This window comes from Hippopotamus amphibius, chromosome 5 (genome assembly GCF_030028045.1).
Source record: "Hippopotamus amphibius kiboko isolate mHipAmp2 chromosome 5, mHipAmp2.hap2, whole genome shotgun sequence".
NCBI classification, from domain to species: Eukaryota; Metazoa; Chordata; class Mammalia; order Artiodactyla; family Hippopotamidae; genus Hippopotamus; species Hippopotamus amphibius.
In genome coordinates this window covers 49565446-49581741 of record NC_080190.1, presented here as the reverse complement: position 1 = coordinate 49581741, position 16296 = coordinate 49565446, and the positions used below count along the sequence as shown (strand labels likewise).

The window sequence follows — 16296 nt, the reverse complement described above, 5'->3', positions numbered from 1 at the left end:
ACTGATCTCTAAATTCAATGCAACTTTGGCAAAATTCTCAATGGGGGAACTTCTGTTTCCGATAACGGTAAAGTTTAATTCAGACTATGCTTCCTACATAAGACATCTTCAAAAATCTGGCATATATGTTTTTTAAAAATCTTCTTGAAAATCATAAAAGAGCCAACTGGACTAAGATGAGGAAGAGGATGAGAGTAAGCACAGAACTGGAGATACTTTTTCTCTGGAGCTATCTGGTGATCTTGAATAGGCAACCTAGAAGATGAGATGCAATCTAGAGTTTGCAGTTAGGCTTACAAAAACTGGAGTCTAATACCACCAAGGGGGAACCCTGATAATCTACCACCCTCACTGGGCTAGGATACAAAAAGACTGCACTACAGAAATGAGGAAAAAATATAAAAATACCAACCTCCACATGGACTGCAGCTCAGTTTCAGGCCATCTGGATGGCTCAGCAAATCTCAAACCCTGAAACTGCATTAAGATGATCCTGGGTTGCTGGTGCTACCAGGACTGCGAAGAAGTGAAAAATAAAATCTTTTATAGAGGAAAATAACATCATTCTTGGCCTCAAATTATTTCTACAAATAATTTTTCCAATACAATGTCCAGTACAAAATTAAAGGAAACAGCACTCTAGGAGACAAGACAAAATGACAGAAGCTAGCAGAAATAACAACAGAAACAGACACACAGGGTCTCCAGAGGGTGGAATTCCCAAACACAGACTATAAAACAAGTATTTTTACTATGATCAAGAAGATAAAACCAAAGCTAAAAAACTTGGCAAGAAACTGAATTCTATAAAAAGTGGCAGAGCAAATTTGCAAAGGAACCAAACTAAAATTCTAGAGTTGAAAAATAACTGAAATAAATGACCAGATTGATGGCTTCGATAGCATTTAAGACACAACTGCAAAAGCAGAAATAGAGACACAGATGTAGAGGACAAACATACGGACACTAAGAGGGGAGATGGGGGGTGGGATGAATTGAGAGATTGGGATTAACACATATACACTAATGTGTATAAAATAGATAAATAATGAGAACCTGCTGTATAGCACAGAGAACTCCACTGTACAGTAGAAACTAACTCAACACTGTAAAACAACCATACTCCAATTAAAAACAGGGAAAAAATACATAAATGAAAAAAAAGACACAATTGCAGAGAAAATTCGTAAACTGGATTATAGGTTAAAATGAACGAGTGAATGAATGAATACACACATACATACAATCCCAAAAGAAGCATGGAAGAAAGAGAGAAAAACACAGGAGAGAAGAGACAGTGAGAAGAATACAGCGGGAATACAGTGAGAATACTTTGAGAAAGTCTAATATACATTAACTGAAGTCCCTGAAAAGTAAAGCAATATGTGAAGAGAGAATGGCTCAAGTATTTTCAAAAACAGATGAAGGATTTAAATTCAAAGTTTCAAGAATCCCAACAAATCCCAGACAAGGTAAGTAAAAAGATACCTATACATACCTTACAAAGGTTTCCAATGCCTGCCACATGCCTGACTTGCCTGGGAAGGTTAGTTGGCCCCTCTGACAATTTTGTAAATACAAAATACAACCTGCTTCATAGAAACGGTAAAATGATTACACGAGATAACATAGAAAGTGTTTAGTTTGCCGCCTGACACGTATTTTCTGTAATTAGCTGGAAATGTAGGCTACTGTTGTTATATATCAACACTTGCCGTAACAGGTTGAAATTCCGTGTTTACCTGGCTGTGAGGGTCGCGAGAGCAAGTAGCCTCTGACCACCACTGCACCTTTTTGCACCCCACAGGTGGACACCCGGTGGTTGGTGCAGGCATTCGAGAAGGGAGATTCCTCACACCCAGTTCCCACGCCAGGCTGTCAACAGGGCACCTGGGAGGCAACGGATCCTGCAGCTCCGCCCCCATCCTCCGTGGCCCCGCCCACCCACGCAGGCCCAGGCCCACCCCCAAGGGCCCGAAAAGCAGTTGCCTAGCAGTGTGTATTGTGCGGTCACCCCGGCAGGAGGCCCGGCCATGCCCAGGAATGCATTGGTCATTATGCGCTATGGGCCCTACAGCTCAGTGGGGCTGCCAGTGGAGCACCGCACCTACCGCCTGGAAGGCCTGCTAGGTAGGCAGCTGAGCGCCAAAGGACCACCTAGCTGCGTGCGTCCAGGTGCACCCCAGGCTCTGAGCATCTGTGCAGGCCATGCCCTCTGCCTAGACTTCCTTCCTTCCTCAGACCTAGACCAAGTGCTGCTTCCTCTGGAAAGTCTTCCCTAACCCCCACAGCTGCAGGATGTTTTACTCTCTTCCTCTGGCTTCTGCTGCCTCAATATTAGAGTGGGAACAAACATATCCTGTAAGCCCACTGGGTGCTGGGTAGTAAATGCAAATTACCTGGATAGAAAAGATTACACACCCTGCCTTACACATTGGGAAACTGAAGAGCAGGAATATTAAGTGACTTTTCCAAGGTCATATGGCTGAAAAATGACAGAGTCTGTCCCTTGATCATTCATTCACGCAACAAACATTTATTGAGCATGTAATATGTGTTGGACACTCTTCCATGCCCTGGGGACACACTGGTGAACAAAGTGTGTCCTCGAAGTGACTGTGTCATTGTTGACTGCTACTTGACAGGTGTGCCAAGGCTCTGACAGAGGAGCATAACCGTAGTGGGACCTGCCACAGATCATAATTGGAGGGGAGAGGGGAGAGATCTGGAAAGGTTTACGTGCCTGAATTACATTCGAGTTGAGCTTTAAAGAGTGCAGAGAAACCAACCAGGTAAAAGGAAAGGCTGGAAGTATGAACAAATGACCTACGTATTTATTGAACTGATGGGAGGAGGAGGAGGTCGAAGAGGTGAATGGGGGCCAGGTCCTGCAGGGCTGTATAGTATTAGGCAGAGGAATAACGCTGTGGCCGCTGTGAGTAGAGCAGATTAGAGGGGGGCGAGAGTGCAAGCAAGGAGTTAAGGGGCTGTTGGGGTGGTCCAGGGAAGAGATGATAGTAGTTTGGACCAGGACAGCCATAAAGGGGTGGTGGATTAAAGTAAAAGTAACCGTACTCCCTGCGAGGATGGAGATGGGAGGTGAGGGTCAGAGGGATGTGCTCCCAATCCAGTCAGTGTCTGACTAGAAAGCCCTAGAGTTCACTAAAAGCACTGTTTGAGCTAATAAAGTCAGCACAGCTTAAGTATACAAAACCAACACACAAAAATCAATTGTATTTCTGTAAGTAGCAACGAACAATCTGAAAATGAAATTAACAATTCAACTGACGATAGCATTTAAAAGAACAAAACACATATGAACAGATTTAACCAAGGAAGTATAAATCTTATACACTGAAAACTACAAAATTTGCTGAAAGAATTTAAAGAAAGCCTAAGTAAATGGGAAAATATACCATGTGCATAGGTTGAAAGACTTAATATTGTTAAGTTGACAATACTTCCCAAAGCAGTATACAGATTCAATGCAATTCCAATCAAAATCTCAATAGTGGTGTTTTTGCAGAAATGGAAAAACTCATCCTAAAATTCATAGGTAATTTCAAGGGACTGAGATTAGCCCAAACAATCTTGAGAAAGAACAAAGTTGGAGGTATCACACTTGCTGATTTCATAACTTACTCAAAGTTACAGTAATCAAAATAGTGTAGTACTGTCATAAGGATAAACATATAGACCAATGGAATAGAATCAAGAGTCCAGAAGTAAACCATCACATTTATAGTCAATTCACTTTTGTCATGAGAGTCAGGACTATTCAATGAGCAAATTACAGTCTCTTTAACAAATTGTACTGGGAAAACTGGATATCCACATGAATATCTTTTGAATGAAGTTAGACCCTTATACCACACATAAAAATTAACTCAAAATGGATCAGAGGTCTAAGTTTAGAAGAAAACCTATGGGCAGGTCTGAGTGACCTTAGATTTGGCAAGTATCTCTTAAACACCAAACGTATAGGCAACAAAAGAAAAACCAAAACAATTGAACTTCATTAAAATTAAAAACTTTTATGCATCAAAGGACACTTACTAAGAGAGTGAAAAGGCAATCCATAGAATGGGAGAAAAGATTCATAAATCATACATCTGCAATGAGGACCTCTCATTGTCATTGGGATGCTTAGTAGGCATCTCGGACCAATATGTCCAAAATTTCTAAACCAGCCTTCTAATACTCATCAGTCCCTCCTGCATTCTTTCCATCTTGGTTCGTAGCAGCACCACTCTTTCACTTAATCAAGCTAAAAACCTTGCAGGCATCTTTCTCCCCTCTCTTTCCCTCACACTCCCCATTTAGTCTAGCAGCACATTCTGTTGGCTGTATCTTCAAAGCCTCCCAACAGAATTCAACCACGTCTTATCCTCCCTACTACTGACCCCTGCTCCTTTGTCCAAGCCGCCGTCAGTCATCTCCTGCCTGGACCACTGCCCTGGCCTCCTCACTGAGCCCCTTGCAACCACCTTGTCCCCTGCAGTCTGTTCTCAAAGCCAGGTGATGTCAGAGCATGGCCCTCGCCTCTGAGAACATTCTCGTTGCTCCTAGCTCACTCAACGTAGAAGCCAAAGGCTTGCAGTGGCCTGCCAGGCTCCTAATGACCTCCCCGACTTCATTTCCTCCTATCGCTGCTTATCCTCTCCCCTCACTCACTCTGCTCCAGCCATACCGGCCCCCTCACTGACCTTGAACACTCCTAGCCCACTTCACCTCAGAGCTTGCAAGTTGCTCCACTTAGGAGGCTCTTTGTCCAGATTCTGGCATGGTCTTTACAGTTTACTCTCTCAGCCTTCAGATCTTTCTCAAAAGTCACTTTCACAGACAGGTCTTCCTTGAGCAACTCCATTGACAATGTCAACAGCTCCCTCAGCCTCCCTCTTCCTTATCTCCCTCGCCTCCTCTTGCATTTCTTCCTAGTGCTCATTAGTCCCCAACATAACATATATTTCACCTATTTCTCTTGTTATCCTTCTCTCCTGCCAGGATGGATGCGTCAAGGGAGCAGAGATTCTTGTTTGTTCTGTTCTCCGCTGTGTCCCAGAGTCTGGAACTGTGCCTGGCATATCTTAAGGATTGATAAATATTAGCTAAAATGAACCTGCATAGAGCAAACACTGGAACCACAGAAGGTGAAACTGTGGAGAAAGCAAGGAAAGTCAGAACCGGGCAGACCACAGGACATGTGCAGTGGTCCCTCTGAGGGCTGCAAGGTAGAATAGAACCTGGAGGCACAGGAGGCAAGTGACATGAGAATTTCGAGAAGAAAATGGCTAACGGGCACCAAACTGTTAGCAGGGGTTATCTCTAGAAAAAGATGAATTCATGGTTGATGAAGGACATAGAAAGAGTGTTTGCAGAGACTGGTGATGGGAGGGGAAGTTGGCACAGTCACTTTGGAGGGCAACCTGAAAGTGTCTTAAAATTTAACCATGTACTGTAGAATCCAGCTATTCCATTTCTCAGTTTCATAGATAGATAGATAGATGATAGATAGATAGATATAGATAGATAGATGATAGATAGATAAACTCTCACATGTACATGGAAGCATGCCCATGAAGATTTTCTGCATTCCTTTGTCATCATGAAAAATTGGAAACAACCAGAAAAAGGAATGACTGAATATACTGCAGTACATCTGTCATGTGAAATGCAACATGACAGATCTATGTATACTGACAGGGCTGGATCAGCACAATATTGTGTTAAAGAAATAAGGCATATTCCTGAATTTTATGTATGCTATGAGCTCACTTCCATTGAGAAAGACAAAAGGAGAGGGAGGAGAAGAGGAAGAATTGTAGGTGATTTTTAAACTTGTGTCCTTTACTTTTCTATAATTTTTAATGCTTTTAAGAAATCATTGGTCTGCATTACATTTACAATCTGGTAAAATTTTAGAGTTTAAAATATTTTTTTTACCAGCACAAATATTTTAAGAAGCAGGAAAGGAGATAGGTCAGAGCATCAATCTGCTGGAACGGCAGGGGAGAACTGAATGTGTTGATGGGTATTTGCTTCTGAGGGCGCAGATTCAGGAGAAGGTGGGCTGAGTCTCCAACTGCAGGAGGTAAAGGAGTGGGTAGAGATAAGGAAATAAAGAGCCCAGGCATCTCTTCCCACAGTAGGGGAGGTGAAGGAGTATTTTGAGAAGATCAAGTGGAGAATTTTTATGGTTGAAGACTTGAGTAGTGCAAGGTATCAGCAGGTGGTTGTTTTGTTTGTTTGTTTGTTTGTTTATTGGCTGCATTGGGTCTGTTGCTGCGCACAGGCTTCTAGTTGCAGAGCGCAGGGGCTACTCTTCATTGCAGTGCACTGGCTTCTCATTGCAGCGGCTTCTCTTGTTGCAGCGCACAGGCTCTAGGCGCACAGGCTTCAGTAGCTGTGTTTCTCAGGCTCTACAGTGCAGGCTCAGTGGTTGTGGTGCACGGGCTTAGTTGCTCCACGGCATGTGGGATCTTCCCAGACTAGGGATCGAACCGGTGTCCCCTACATTGGCAGGAGGATTCTTAAACACTGCGCCACCTGGGAAGTCCAGGTGGTTGATTTGTAAAGTTAGCTTTGTATATCCCTGAATGGTAATTCATATAATACTGGCAGCCAACATTTACCGAGGGCTGGTGACAAACGCCAGGGTGTTAACAGAAGCAAAGCAGGGAGCATCTGCTCCTCTGTCTCTGTCCATCACTCCCCCCATCACTTTAGACCCAATTAACATCACACCAAGCACAGAGTGGTGCATTTGCAGGCTCTCATCTGTAAAGTCTGCCTCTGAGTTCTTGTGTTTCTTTAAAAATCATAGGCATTTATCATTTCCTGAAACCCTGCTGGCTTTGAAACTTACCATGCCTTAAGCAATCTGAAAAGTTTAGTTCTTTATTACCCATGAATTATAATAGCTCACCAAAAATGTCCTGACTATGGCCTCAATACTGACGAAACTAAACAAACTAATGCTTAACAAAAAGTGTTAATTAATTTTCCCCGCCATGGTTGGCCTTGACTGCTGCACTTACGTCTGCCAAATGACCTGCTAAAAAGGAAATGACTCATAAGAATAGGATCCATCCATATTTAGCGAAGATGCTCTGTGTGCCATCCTCCTGTCCCTAGCTATGCATTAGCTGCACACATTAATGGTCATCAGCTTTGCATCTGTGCCGAACAGAGGAGGGGGAGATGCCCGCCTGTTTGCCTTGGCTTCCTAACCAGCAGCATGTAAATCACTTGCAGATGGCACACAATTCCACCAGTACTGAGAAGAGGAAGGCTTTTCCATATCCTTCCAGTTCACCCAGATCCCCCTTGAAGAATGGAGGTGCCACTTCAAAGACTCAGGCTTTCTGCGGGTGGCCTTACAGCTTCTGGTTGATTTATGCTGGAGTTTAGCCACTGCCTTTGCAAAGACTTTGTTGCATGGAGTATATTTATCTGACCTTTCTTTGAATAGACAACCCATAGCAGCTCATATGAAAAAATGGGTCCTCCATGTAGAGAGGTGGCATTTAGATGAGCTGCAGGAATTCTGGTGCTTCTCTGAGTTGGATCCCTTAAGCCTGCACTGGCCGTCCTATGGCTGGGTTCAACACATCCTGGAGTGGTGAGAAGGGGACAGGCATCCTGAGGATGAATAGATGAAGTAGACTCAGAGGTGGCTTATCGCTTCAGTAAGACTCAGATTTACATCACTTGAGTCCAAAAGAGTCGTCAGAGGTGCCTAGCGCCCTTCTGAGCTCGTTCATTCAACAAGCTATGTTAACACCCGGCCCGGGGGTGGGGGTGGGGGATGGATTGTGGTCAGTGGAGGAGACACAGGGCTTTAGAAGGTAAAGTGAGGAATGACATACTCTGTTAAGAGTATTTCTTCCTGTGGGGTTTCATTTGCTCAGATATTGAGGCAGATTCCGTTTTGGGGCACTGCCTCCGCCTCCATAGGGTAGGTTATTCAGTGGATCAAACCCTATTTCTTGGGTAAACCTTGCCATGAGGGAGTGCTGCTGTGCTCATAAAACAAACCCCAAACCCCGATGCTACATGAGGCTTGGTGAGATGTGCCCTGCAGGGAAAGGGCCATAGCAGGCTGTGGGGTGCACACCTTCCCAGGTCTCCTTCTACACAGCCCTTCCTCCCTTACACTGTGGTCACAGGGACCAGCCCCAGATGGAGCCTGCACCCCTCCTCTCCAGAACCCCCAGGCCTTAGAGAGCTGGTGTTGTGTGTTATTAGGACAGAGGGAGCACCTTGCCCCCAGAGGTGAGGTGTAAGGTAGGCGTGGAGAAGCTGTTTTGTTCCTGATTTCTCACAATCAAATTGAAGTACATGTGCCAGCAGCGTCTTCAGACAGTGCAAAGTCAAGGTCATGGAGGCCAAGTTGCCTCCTACGTACCAGCTTGCAGCTTTTCCCTCTCTGGCTATAACTCCCCTCTCCAGAGGGGGTGCTGCTGGGGGGAGTGTTTTATCCCCAGAAATCTCTGCCCATAGACTGCCTTTATGCCTCCTAGATGATTCACTGGTCATTCCAAACTGGGTGGGCTGCGTCATTTAAACAAGTCACTGGTCCAAACTGAGCACCTTCCTCCAAAGATGCTTAAGAACAAGACAAATAGGATACAATAACATAAATATGCCAAAGAAGAAGGTGTGGGTATTCTGTAGAGAGAGGTGTTAGCAGCCGCAAGGACAATTAGGGCCACCACTGGGTGCCCAAGGAGCGCTGTCTTGTTAATGGAGATCCTCGCTGAGTTGCTTTCTGAAGTTCCTTTCCAGAAGTGAAATTAAAATCACGCAATTAAAATGTTCACAGCTGGGGCTGGATGTTCTTGAACTGATTGAAAGATGAAGAAGTGGACATGCCAACATTCTGAAACAGCAATTGTCTCTGTAATTAAGTGCAATTAACTGACATAGCTGTTTGCTTTTCTCCTCATAAGACTGATTGAAATGCTAAGACTTTAAAAAACACGCCCCCCATCTGATTTCTCTTTCCATCCTAACCAAAATTCTCACCAACAAATGAAGACTGCCAAATGTGGTGATTTAGTGCACCAACTGTAACACCAAGGTTATAGGTCACATATCAGGAAACTTGGGGAGAAACGTGTTGGAGATAACAGAGCTTCAGGCTGTTCCATGAACATCATTTCTCCTAAACCCATATACCCTTGCGTTTCCACAATAGAGAATAAATCTAACAATTTTCCTGTAGCTGATCTCTAGGGAAGGAGCTGTTGAATGTAAGTAACAGCCGAAGTGCAGATTCCAAAAGGTAGAATAAAAATTTAGTCCATTGTCTTTAAAATAAATTTTTTCCTGATTGTTATAGAATATCTAGAATATGCTAAAAGAATTTTTTTTAAGTTCCTCATAATCTCACTGCAGGGAGATAGCCACTGGATATTTTCTTTTTTCCTAGTATACACACATACTTTAATTATACTGAATACATATTTTAATATATATTATACATGTACCCTGAATTTTTGCTTATATTACAAATATTTTTCTTGTTATTAAAAATTCATAAACTTTTTTGAAATGTGTTAATAAATTCTCATCATATGCATTTGCCACCATTTACTTGACCATCTTATTATTGGGTATGTAAGTTATTCACTGTATTTTGTTATTATAATACTACAGAAAGGAATATCTTGTTGGAAAAGTCTGCCTGTATTTCTGATTTTTCCCTTAGGGAGCTTTCTTATAAGTACAATTTCCTGGGCCAGAGATTAGAATCATTTTTTAATTCTAATTTTTGTGATGTGTTTGAGGCTTTTGGCGTATACTTCCAAATTGCCCTCCAGAAAGGTGACCAAATTTATATCTCCACTGTGAGGGTAAGAACTTACCTATATCCCTATATCCCCTCCAACAATGAGTATCACCTCCATAAGAAAGTCTCAAAAACTCTTCCTAGAGAAAGCGCATATTCTTACTGATCATATGGCTCTGGGACAAATCACAACCAAACCCCAAATTTCTCAGGTCTCTGGCTGTGCTTCACAGCAGAGCAGAGGGCACATCAGGGCTGGTGCCAAGTGGGTGTCCACCAGGGATGTTGAGTTACAGCCACGAACAACTGCAGAGCGGACCAGTCGCTGCCATCCATGAAGACATCTGCATATCAGGTTCATCTGTCCCCGTGGCACCCATATCCTTCCCCATCTTTTCCAGCTGTATTGGCCGAAGATGGACACCAGGTCATTCTAGAGAAGACAGAAGACTGGAACGTGGTGGAACTCATGGTGAATGGAGAAGTTGTCTTCCACTGTAACATCAAAGACTTAGAGTTTGGTAAGTCCTTCCCACCAGCATTTTGCCTTCTCTAGGGAACTACCATTTCTACTTGAAGTGGTCGATGTGTCCTGCTCAGATTCAAACTGGGTTTCTTTCTGAGTTTTAAATTCTTACTCAAAGCCCCGTGCTCTGTGGCACATGAATGAGCGCATCCTAAACCATGCACAGTAAAGTGCTTGATGCTCTAGGCTTCCTCCCAGAACACTGGGAACAGAAGAGGGATGGAAAGAAAATGAAGTTTTATCTCTAGACTTGAAATGGAACTGTGCGAATTTAGAGAGAATAGATTGTTTTGTTGTTTTTCATTTTAATAATGTGTTTTATTATTATTTGCCTTAAAAATGGTTTTTGTTCCATTTGATTATTCTATCTAGGCTGGCTAAGACAATTAGAGTCTATATGCCGGCAGTGCATGGCATCGTCGACTACGTTCTGTGGATTTCTTTGCCCCAGAGAGCTTCTGGCTTGGCAGGTGGGCATCGTGCATGCCTCACCCTGCTCAAAAGAGAAGCTTTCCCAATCCACTAATACTCTGTTAAAGGCTAGCTAATAATTTACACACCTGGGACCTTTGGAAATGATCTTCTAGTGGAAGCCATATGTATGTCTTATATGACAAGACATTGTATGGAAAGCTGGCTAAAAGAAAATTATATTTATTTCCCTAGGAGGTGATGGTAAACTAGACCCACTGTGCAAAGAGGCCAGGATAGCTGTACTAAATGCCTACTGATCTCTTCGTTGGAACAGGCATCTCAAGTCAACAGAAGAGCAGCTGCCTCCAGCCATTCTGCAGTACAAGCAAAAGCAGCCATTCCGGGCCGTGGATGCTGGGCTCAGACAAGGCAATACCCCCTGTCCTTCAGCCAGCACAGCACAGGTTTCTCACCTGGCTGCAAGGAAACGGGGCCCACAAAAGTAATAAAACCACACCATTTGCAGCATCTCTCAGTCTCAACCCATAGGGAGAGCCTTCCAATATCAGGTACACATTGAGCTGAAGGAAATAATAAAATGCAATCTAATAACAAAGCGCCATCCCTTGCTAATAACGCAAAGTTGCCAGAAGCATCAGAGATTCCACTCCATAGTAAGCAAAGAGCTAGGAAGAGGTAGAATTAAAGATAAGGCAGGAGGGGGATAGTGGGAGGGAGAACACTGGGCTCTGAAAATCTGAACCAAAAGTTAATGTCAGTATTTGGAAACCTGCCTATTCCTACAGGTTTACTTCTTGCTCCCAATGAAATAATATTTACCGTGCTAATATACAATTACCTAATGGCAAATCTTCATTTATCCTCCTTTAAAACAAGAAAATGATCTGCCTTCTTTTGCATTAGCCAGTCCAACAGACTGGTCTGAAGAGGGCCGGAAAGAGGCCGAGACAGAAGGGGAAAGTGGCTCCCTGTCCCTCTGGAGGAAAACACAGCCAGTAGAGTTAAAGAAGGGTTTTATCTGTAGTCAGTGTTAACCTCAGCCATATCAAAATGATGTTCTTTTTACTTACAGGATCTGTGCAGCAAACTGTAGCATGTATTCTTAGCTGTAGAGTAAAGGAGAGGGGAGAAATGCAGGTATTGATCTAATGGCATTAACTGTGAGGTCATGGTAAGAAGGCATCACAGAAGAAAGCTGGATTCCTTCCCCGAAGACTCTGGGCATCCTGTTGAAAGAGAAGGGCTTTCAGAGCCTGCAATAGGCAGCAGCTGGCTCTGGGCATACACCCCACAGGGAGGTGGCCACCCTGCTCCCTGCAGCCTCGCTGCACCTGGGGAGCCATCCTTCCCATTGCTCCAGAGAACCTCAAACCCCCCTGCACTCCAGAACTGCAAAGGCATCTGGGATTCTATGAAACCACTTGGACAAGTTCTTTCTTGCACGTGATGCAATAGGGGATAGAATTTTCATTTTCAGCCCAAGCTTCACTTCTCAGATTTCATTCAGAGATTATGAATCACTTAGGACTCTGGAAATATTTAATCATTTGTGCTGAGGCTAAAAACAAGTCTTCTTCCTGGTGCCTGGTGCTGGTTTTCACACGTCCTCCATAACCCTGGATTTAGTCCCCTTGTCTCAAAGATCAGTTTAAGTTATTTGTTTCCATGTAAACATTTCACTACAAGAGAAGTACATTTTCACTACAGTGGAATGAAAAAATACAGGTAAAGATAAAGTATACATTTGATAACATTTTTGTTTATTTCAGTTTGGGGTTTCTTCCATTTATGCCTGAATGTTCATTAAGAGCTAGACATACACAGATCTGGATTTCACCAATTTGGAATCATGCCGTATGTATCCAATTACGTATCTTTTTTTTTAACTTAACATTTCATGTTGACCCTCTTCCCGTGTGATTAAAACATTTGCTGACTGTCTAAGCATTCAATCTTGAATCAGGAAATTTCTTCCTGCTTGACTAGTGCTTCCTGCTTTCACCGCCAAAGCCTTTTCTGCTGGGAAATAAAATCGCAGGCTTTCCCATCTGCATTTGGTGTGGTGACTTCAGCTCCCCCGGTTCCAGGCCTGCACTGTTAACTGGTACAAGGGGTCCACCCTGCAGCCACCTTGCCCTCCTCTGACACACCCTCCACCCTGGCCTGTGTTCCTGCCTCAGAGCAGCACCCTCCCCCGACACACACACACACAATCTGCTCTCCTTTCCCTCATGGCCAGAGCAGAAGGGCTGGGAAGGGGAGACTGCACACGGTTCTAAGCAAAAAACAAGTGCAGAAAGCTTCTAGGAGATGCCTGTGCCCAGGGCGCTGTGTTCCAAGGTAGATCCGAATTAAATGATGTATGAGTCAGTGTTACAGGAAAAAGTCCCAGGGTTACCTCTGGGTGGTAGGCTTGGAGAGGTGGGTGGGGTGGGTGGAAGGAGGAGGCCTGCAGGACTATCATTTCTTCCTTTTTGTAAATGTTTTCAATGGTGGAATTTTTACTTTGCATATGAGTGTGTGTGTGTGTGTCTGTGTCTGTGTCTGTGTCTGTGTCGAGGAGGGGTGGGGAGGGGAAGGGAAGGAAGGAGAGGGAGGTACTTTTCAAATAAACGTTGAAAATAAAACTGAGAATCTGACATACAGGTCATCTGTCTATATAACCTAGCTCTTCTCTGTCACTGATTAAGAAGAGCTTCCTCTTTGGAAATGTAATCATTTTTTTGGCCTGAAGAAAGGTACCCTCATCCTTCCCTTCTGCCTCCCTCTGTCATATGTCTTCTTAAAAAGATACTTCTCTGCAGAGACACAGGAAACATGGCTTGCTCCCAATTGGAGGCAAAAGTACTTCATGCTTCAACAAACTAGACATTCAGATGCCTTTTAATGCTTTTAAAGTGCCACTTAATTAAATCACATTTACGTTTTGTAAGACGTCATATCAATTTCTTTCCTATTGGAACGTGTAAAGAAAGTGTCTTTTCAGAATAAAATTAGAAGCATAGCTCTATCTTATTAGCTTTTTAATGAAATTTAGAATCTCTAAGCTTTTTTCATTAGTTTTAAAATTTTTTAAAGAATGGAGATTTTTAGGGGCTGCCCTGGGCTTGCTGCCTGGGGCTTTGCTGGCTGTACTCGCTCTCTTGGCGAGTTCACTTTTCAAAACTTGTGACAAGTTTTGTTTTTGCTGACAAACAAAACTCATGACAAGGCCATATATAAGACAGCTGTGTCAAAAATCAGTTTCTAAGGTAAGCTGCTGGGACATTTGAGCAGTGAACCCTAAGGACTCTGAACACCCTTGGAAGTAAAAGTAAAATACTGGGACTTGACACTCAAACATTCATCCCCAACTTGTGGGCTTTGTGGGCACCAGGGGGGAGAACAACTCAAATGACAATGTGTGTACACCCCGTGGGTGCCAAGTTTCCAGGAGAAACACACAGTTGGCCAGATCCAATTGAAAGATAAGAAAATGCTAGCCCAGGTCGCTGGCATAAGGTATGGAGAAATTTTCTTCCCATATTGATTGAACAGTAAAATAGATAGCTAGTGGGAAGCTGCTGCATAACACAGGGAGATCAGCTCCGTGATGGGTGATGCCTTAGAGGGCTGGGATAGGGAAGGTGGGAGGGAGTCGCGGGAGGGAGGAGATACGGGAATACATGTATAAATACAGCTGATTCACTGTTGTACAGCAGAATCTGGCACAACAGTGTAAAGCAATTATATTCCAATAAAGAGCTTAAAAAAAAACCCCAAATTGCTTAAAGAGTTCACAGGAAAGTGTCTATTTGTGGTTACTTGTACAGTAGTAAGATTGGAGGCTCCAGTCCTGGCTGTGAGTTGATGCTCTGAGTCTGAGGTAGAGACCCAAGTTCTCCTCCGTGGGAACCAGAGGACACCCTCCGTGAGGCCACAGAGTCGGGGCAGGGCAGGCTGAGTGGCTCTAAGCTGGTAAAAGGAAACAGAAGGGCAAAGAGCACAATGGCCACCTCTGGACCTGGCCCATGGGGGACACCGTGGGGAGGGGGCTGTGATGGCCTTGCCGGGCAGGCGCCTAGGCTTCATGGGAGCTACCACTCAGCTCCAGCAATGCTGCTGCTGGGCAGGAGGAGGCAGGCCTGGTGCTGTCAATCTCCTGAATTTTTCCAGAAGAGACAGAAATCTGGATTTTTATTTGAAATGCTTGGTTTTAAAGTGTTGGCTCACTTTTTGGAAAAACACAGCACCAACCTCAAAACAAGAACCACTGCACCCAGCTGTTAGCAGGATGACCATCTGTTCCTGTTCCCCTGGGACCCTGCAGCTTACTCCTTTGGTCTGGGTATAACTGTCCCCGTAAATCACGAGGTCACCCTTCCACTGAGGACCATAGGCCTCCTGTTTCCAACAGTGGTGTGTGTCCACTACTCTGTTCTAGTGAAACCATTTGGTTATGCAAATGAAAAGCAAACACCCTGTTTACTGATCTCTGAAATGAAGACATTTGAGAAGCTGGGCCCCTAAAAATCCTTATTGTTCCCTAGGATCAGGTACGAGGGGGCCCAGTTGTAGGCAGAGCTGCACCCCCCAAATCATGTTTCTTGATGGGAAATGGTCCTTCTCTAAGGGAGGTGTTGGACTACATTTGCCTACATAGTTACAGACCTTTTTGAAAGTGTGTGTTCCTGTTTGAGCAGCAGTTCAGAAGAGGTCAAGAGCTGAGACCCAGAAGAATGGTAAGTGCCAACCCCCTCTTCATGCAGGAGTAACAGGTTGGGGGAAGCTCAGTCCAGCCTGCATTAGCGATGCCCTCAATATATAATATTTAGGACCAAAGACTCCTGACTCCAGGGATACACTGATATTGTGGTCTCTTGGTGGCAGTTTCTGGGCTGCATTCCCAAGCTCTGAGTCAGCGATGGAACCCAAGGATCTGCATTTTAACATGTGCTTCAGTGATTCCCATCCACTTAAGCCCTCAGCACTCTGAGAAGAGCAGCCTTAGGGTGGAGTTAGGGCAAGAGCATGTCTCTGTAGGGAGGGAGGGACTCCTCTGTGAAGGGAATGGAGTTGCCCTCCCTCAGTCATCCTGGGCAGGGCAAGAAGGCTACCCCCAGACAGGTGATCTGGGATGCTCATTCTCTCTGGGCCTCACGTTCTTGGGCCTGGATTCCATGGAACTTAGGAGGGCTTGGCCATCATCCTGGAGTACGAGAAACGCTGGTCTCCACAGCGTGGAGGTTGGTTGGGGGTTAGGCCGGAAAGTATCCTGTAACTGGTACCGCATGAGTGTGACCAACTATCCCAGAGCCTCCAGCAAGCTCTGGACCTCTGAGCTGTGATGTGGGGACTCAAGGGAGGGATCTACCCTTCCTGGTCTGTGTCTACTCTTGGGCTGGAGAGGAGAGTAAGGGGGAAGGAAGCAGACCCCCAAGACGGGCACAGCAACAGCAGCAGAGGCCTTGGAAGGCAGTGGACCCGGAATGTTCTGGAGGTGACTCCCCACAATATGGAGGAAAGCCTCCCAGAGGGAAGGCCCAGAGCAGGTGGGAGACCT

The 16296-nt window shown here is 44.5% G+C and overlaps 1 protein-coding gene across 1 annotated transcript; it reads left to right on the top strand.

The window, feature by feature from the left end:
- Positions 1–2033: 2033 nt before the first annotated feature.
- On the top strand, positions 2034–11349 carry C5H10orf53 (chromosome 5 C10orf53 homolog). The gene is made up of 3 exons (XM_057737341.1): positions 2034–2130; positions 10195–10314; positions 10986–11349. Exons 1-3 carry the CDS (start codon positions 2034–2036, stop codon positions 11048–11050), a joined length of 282 nt encoding a protein of 93 aa, XP_057593324.1. The 3' UTR covers positions 11051–11349.
- The last annotated feature ends 4947 nt before the right edge of the window (positions 11350–16296 follow it).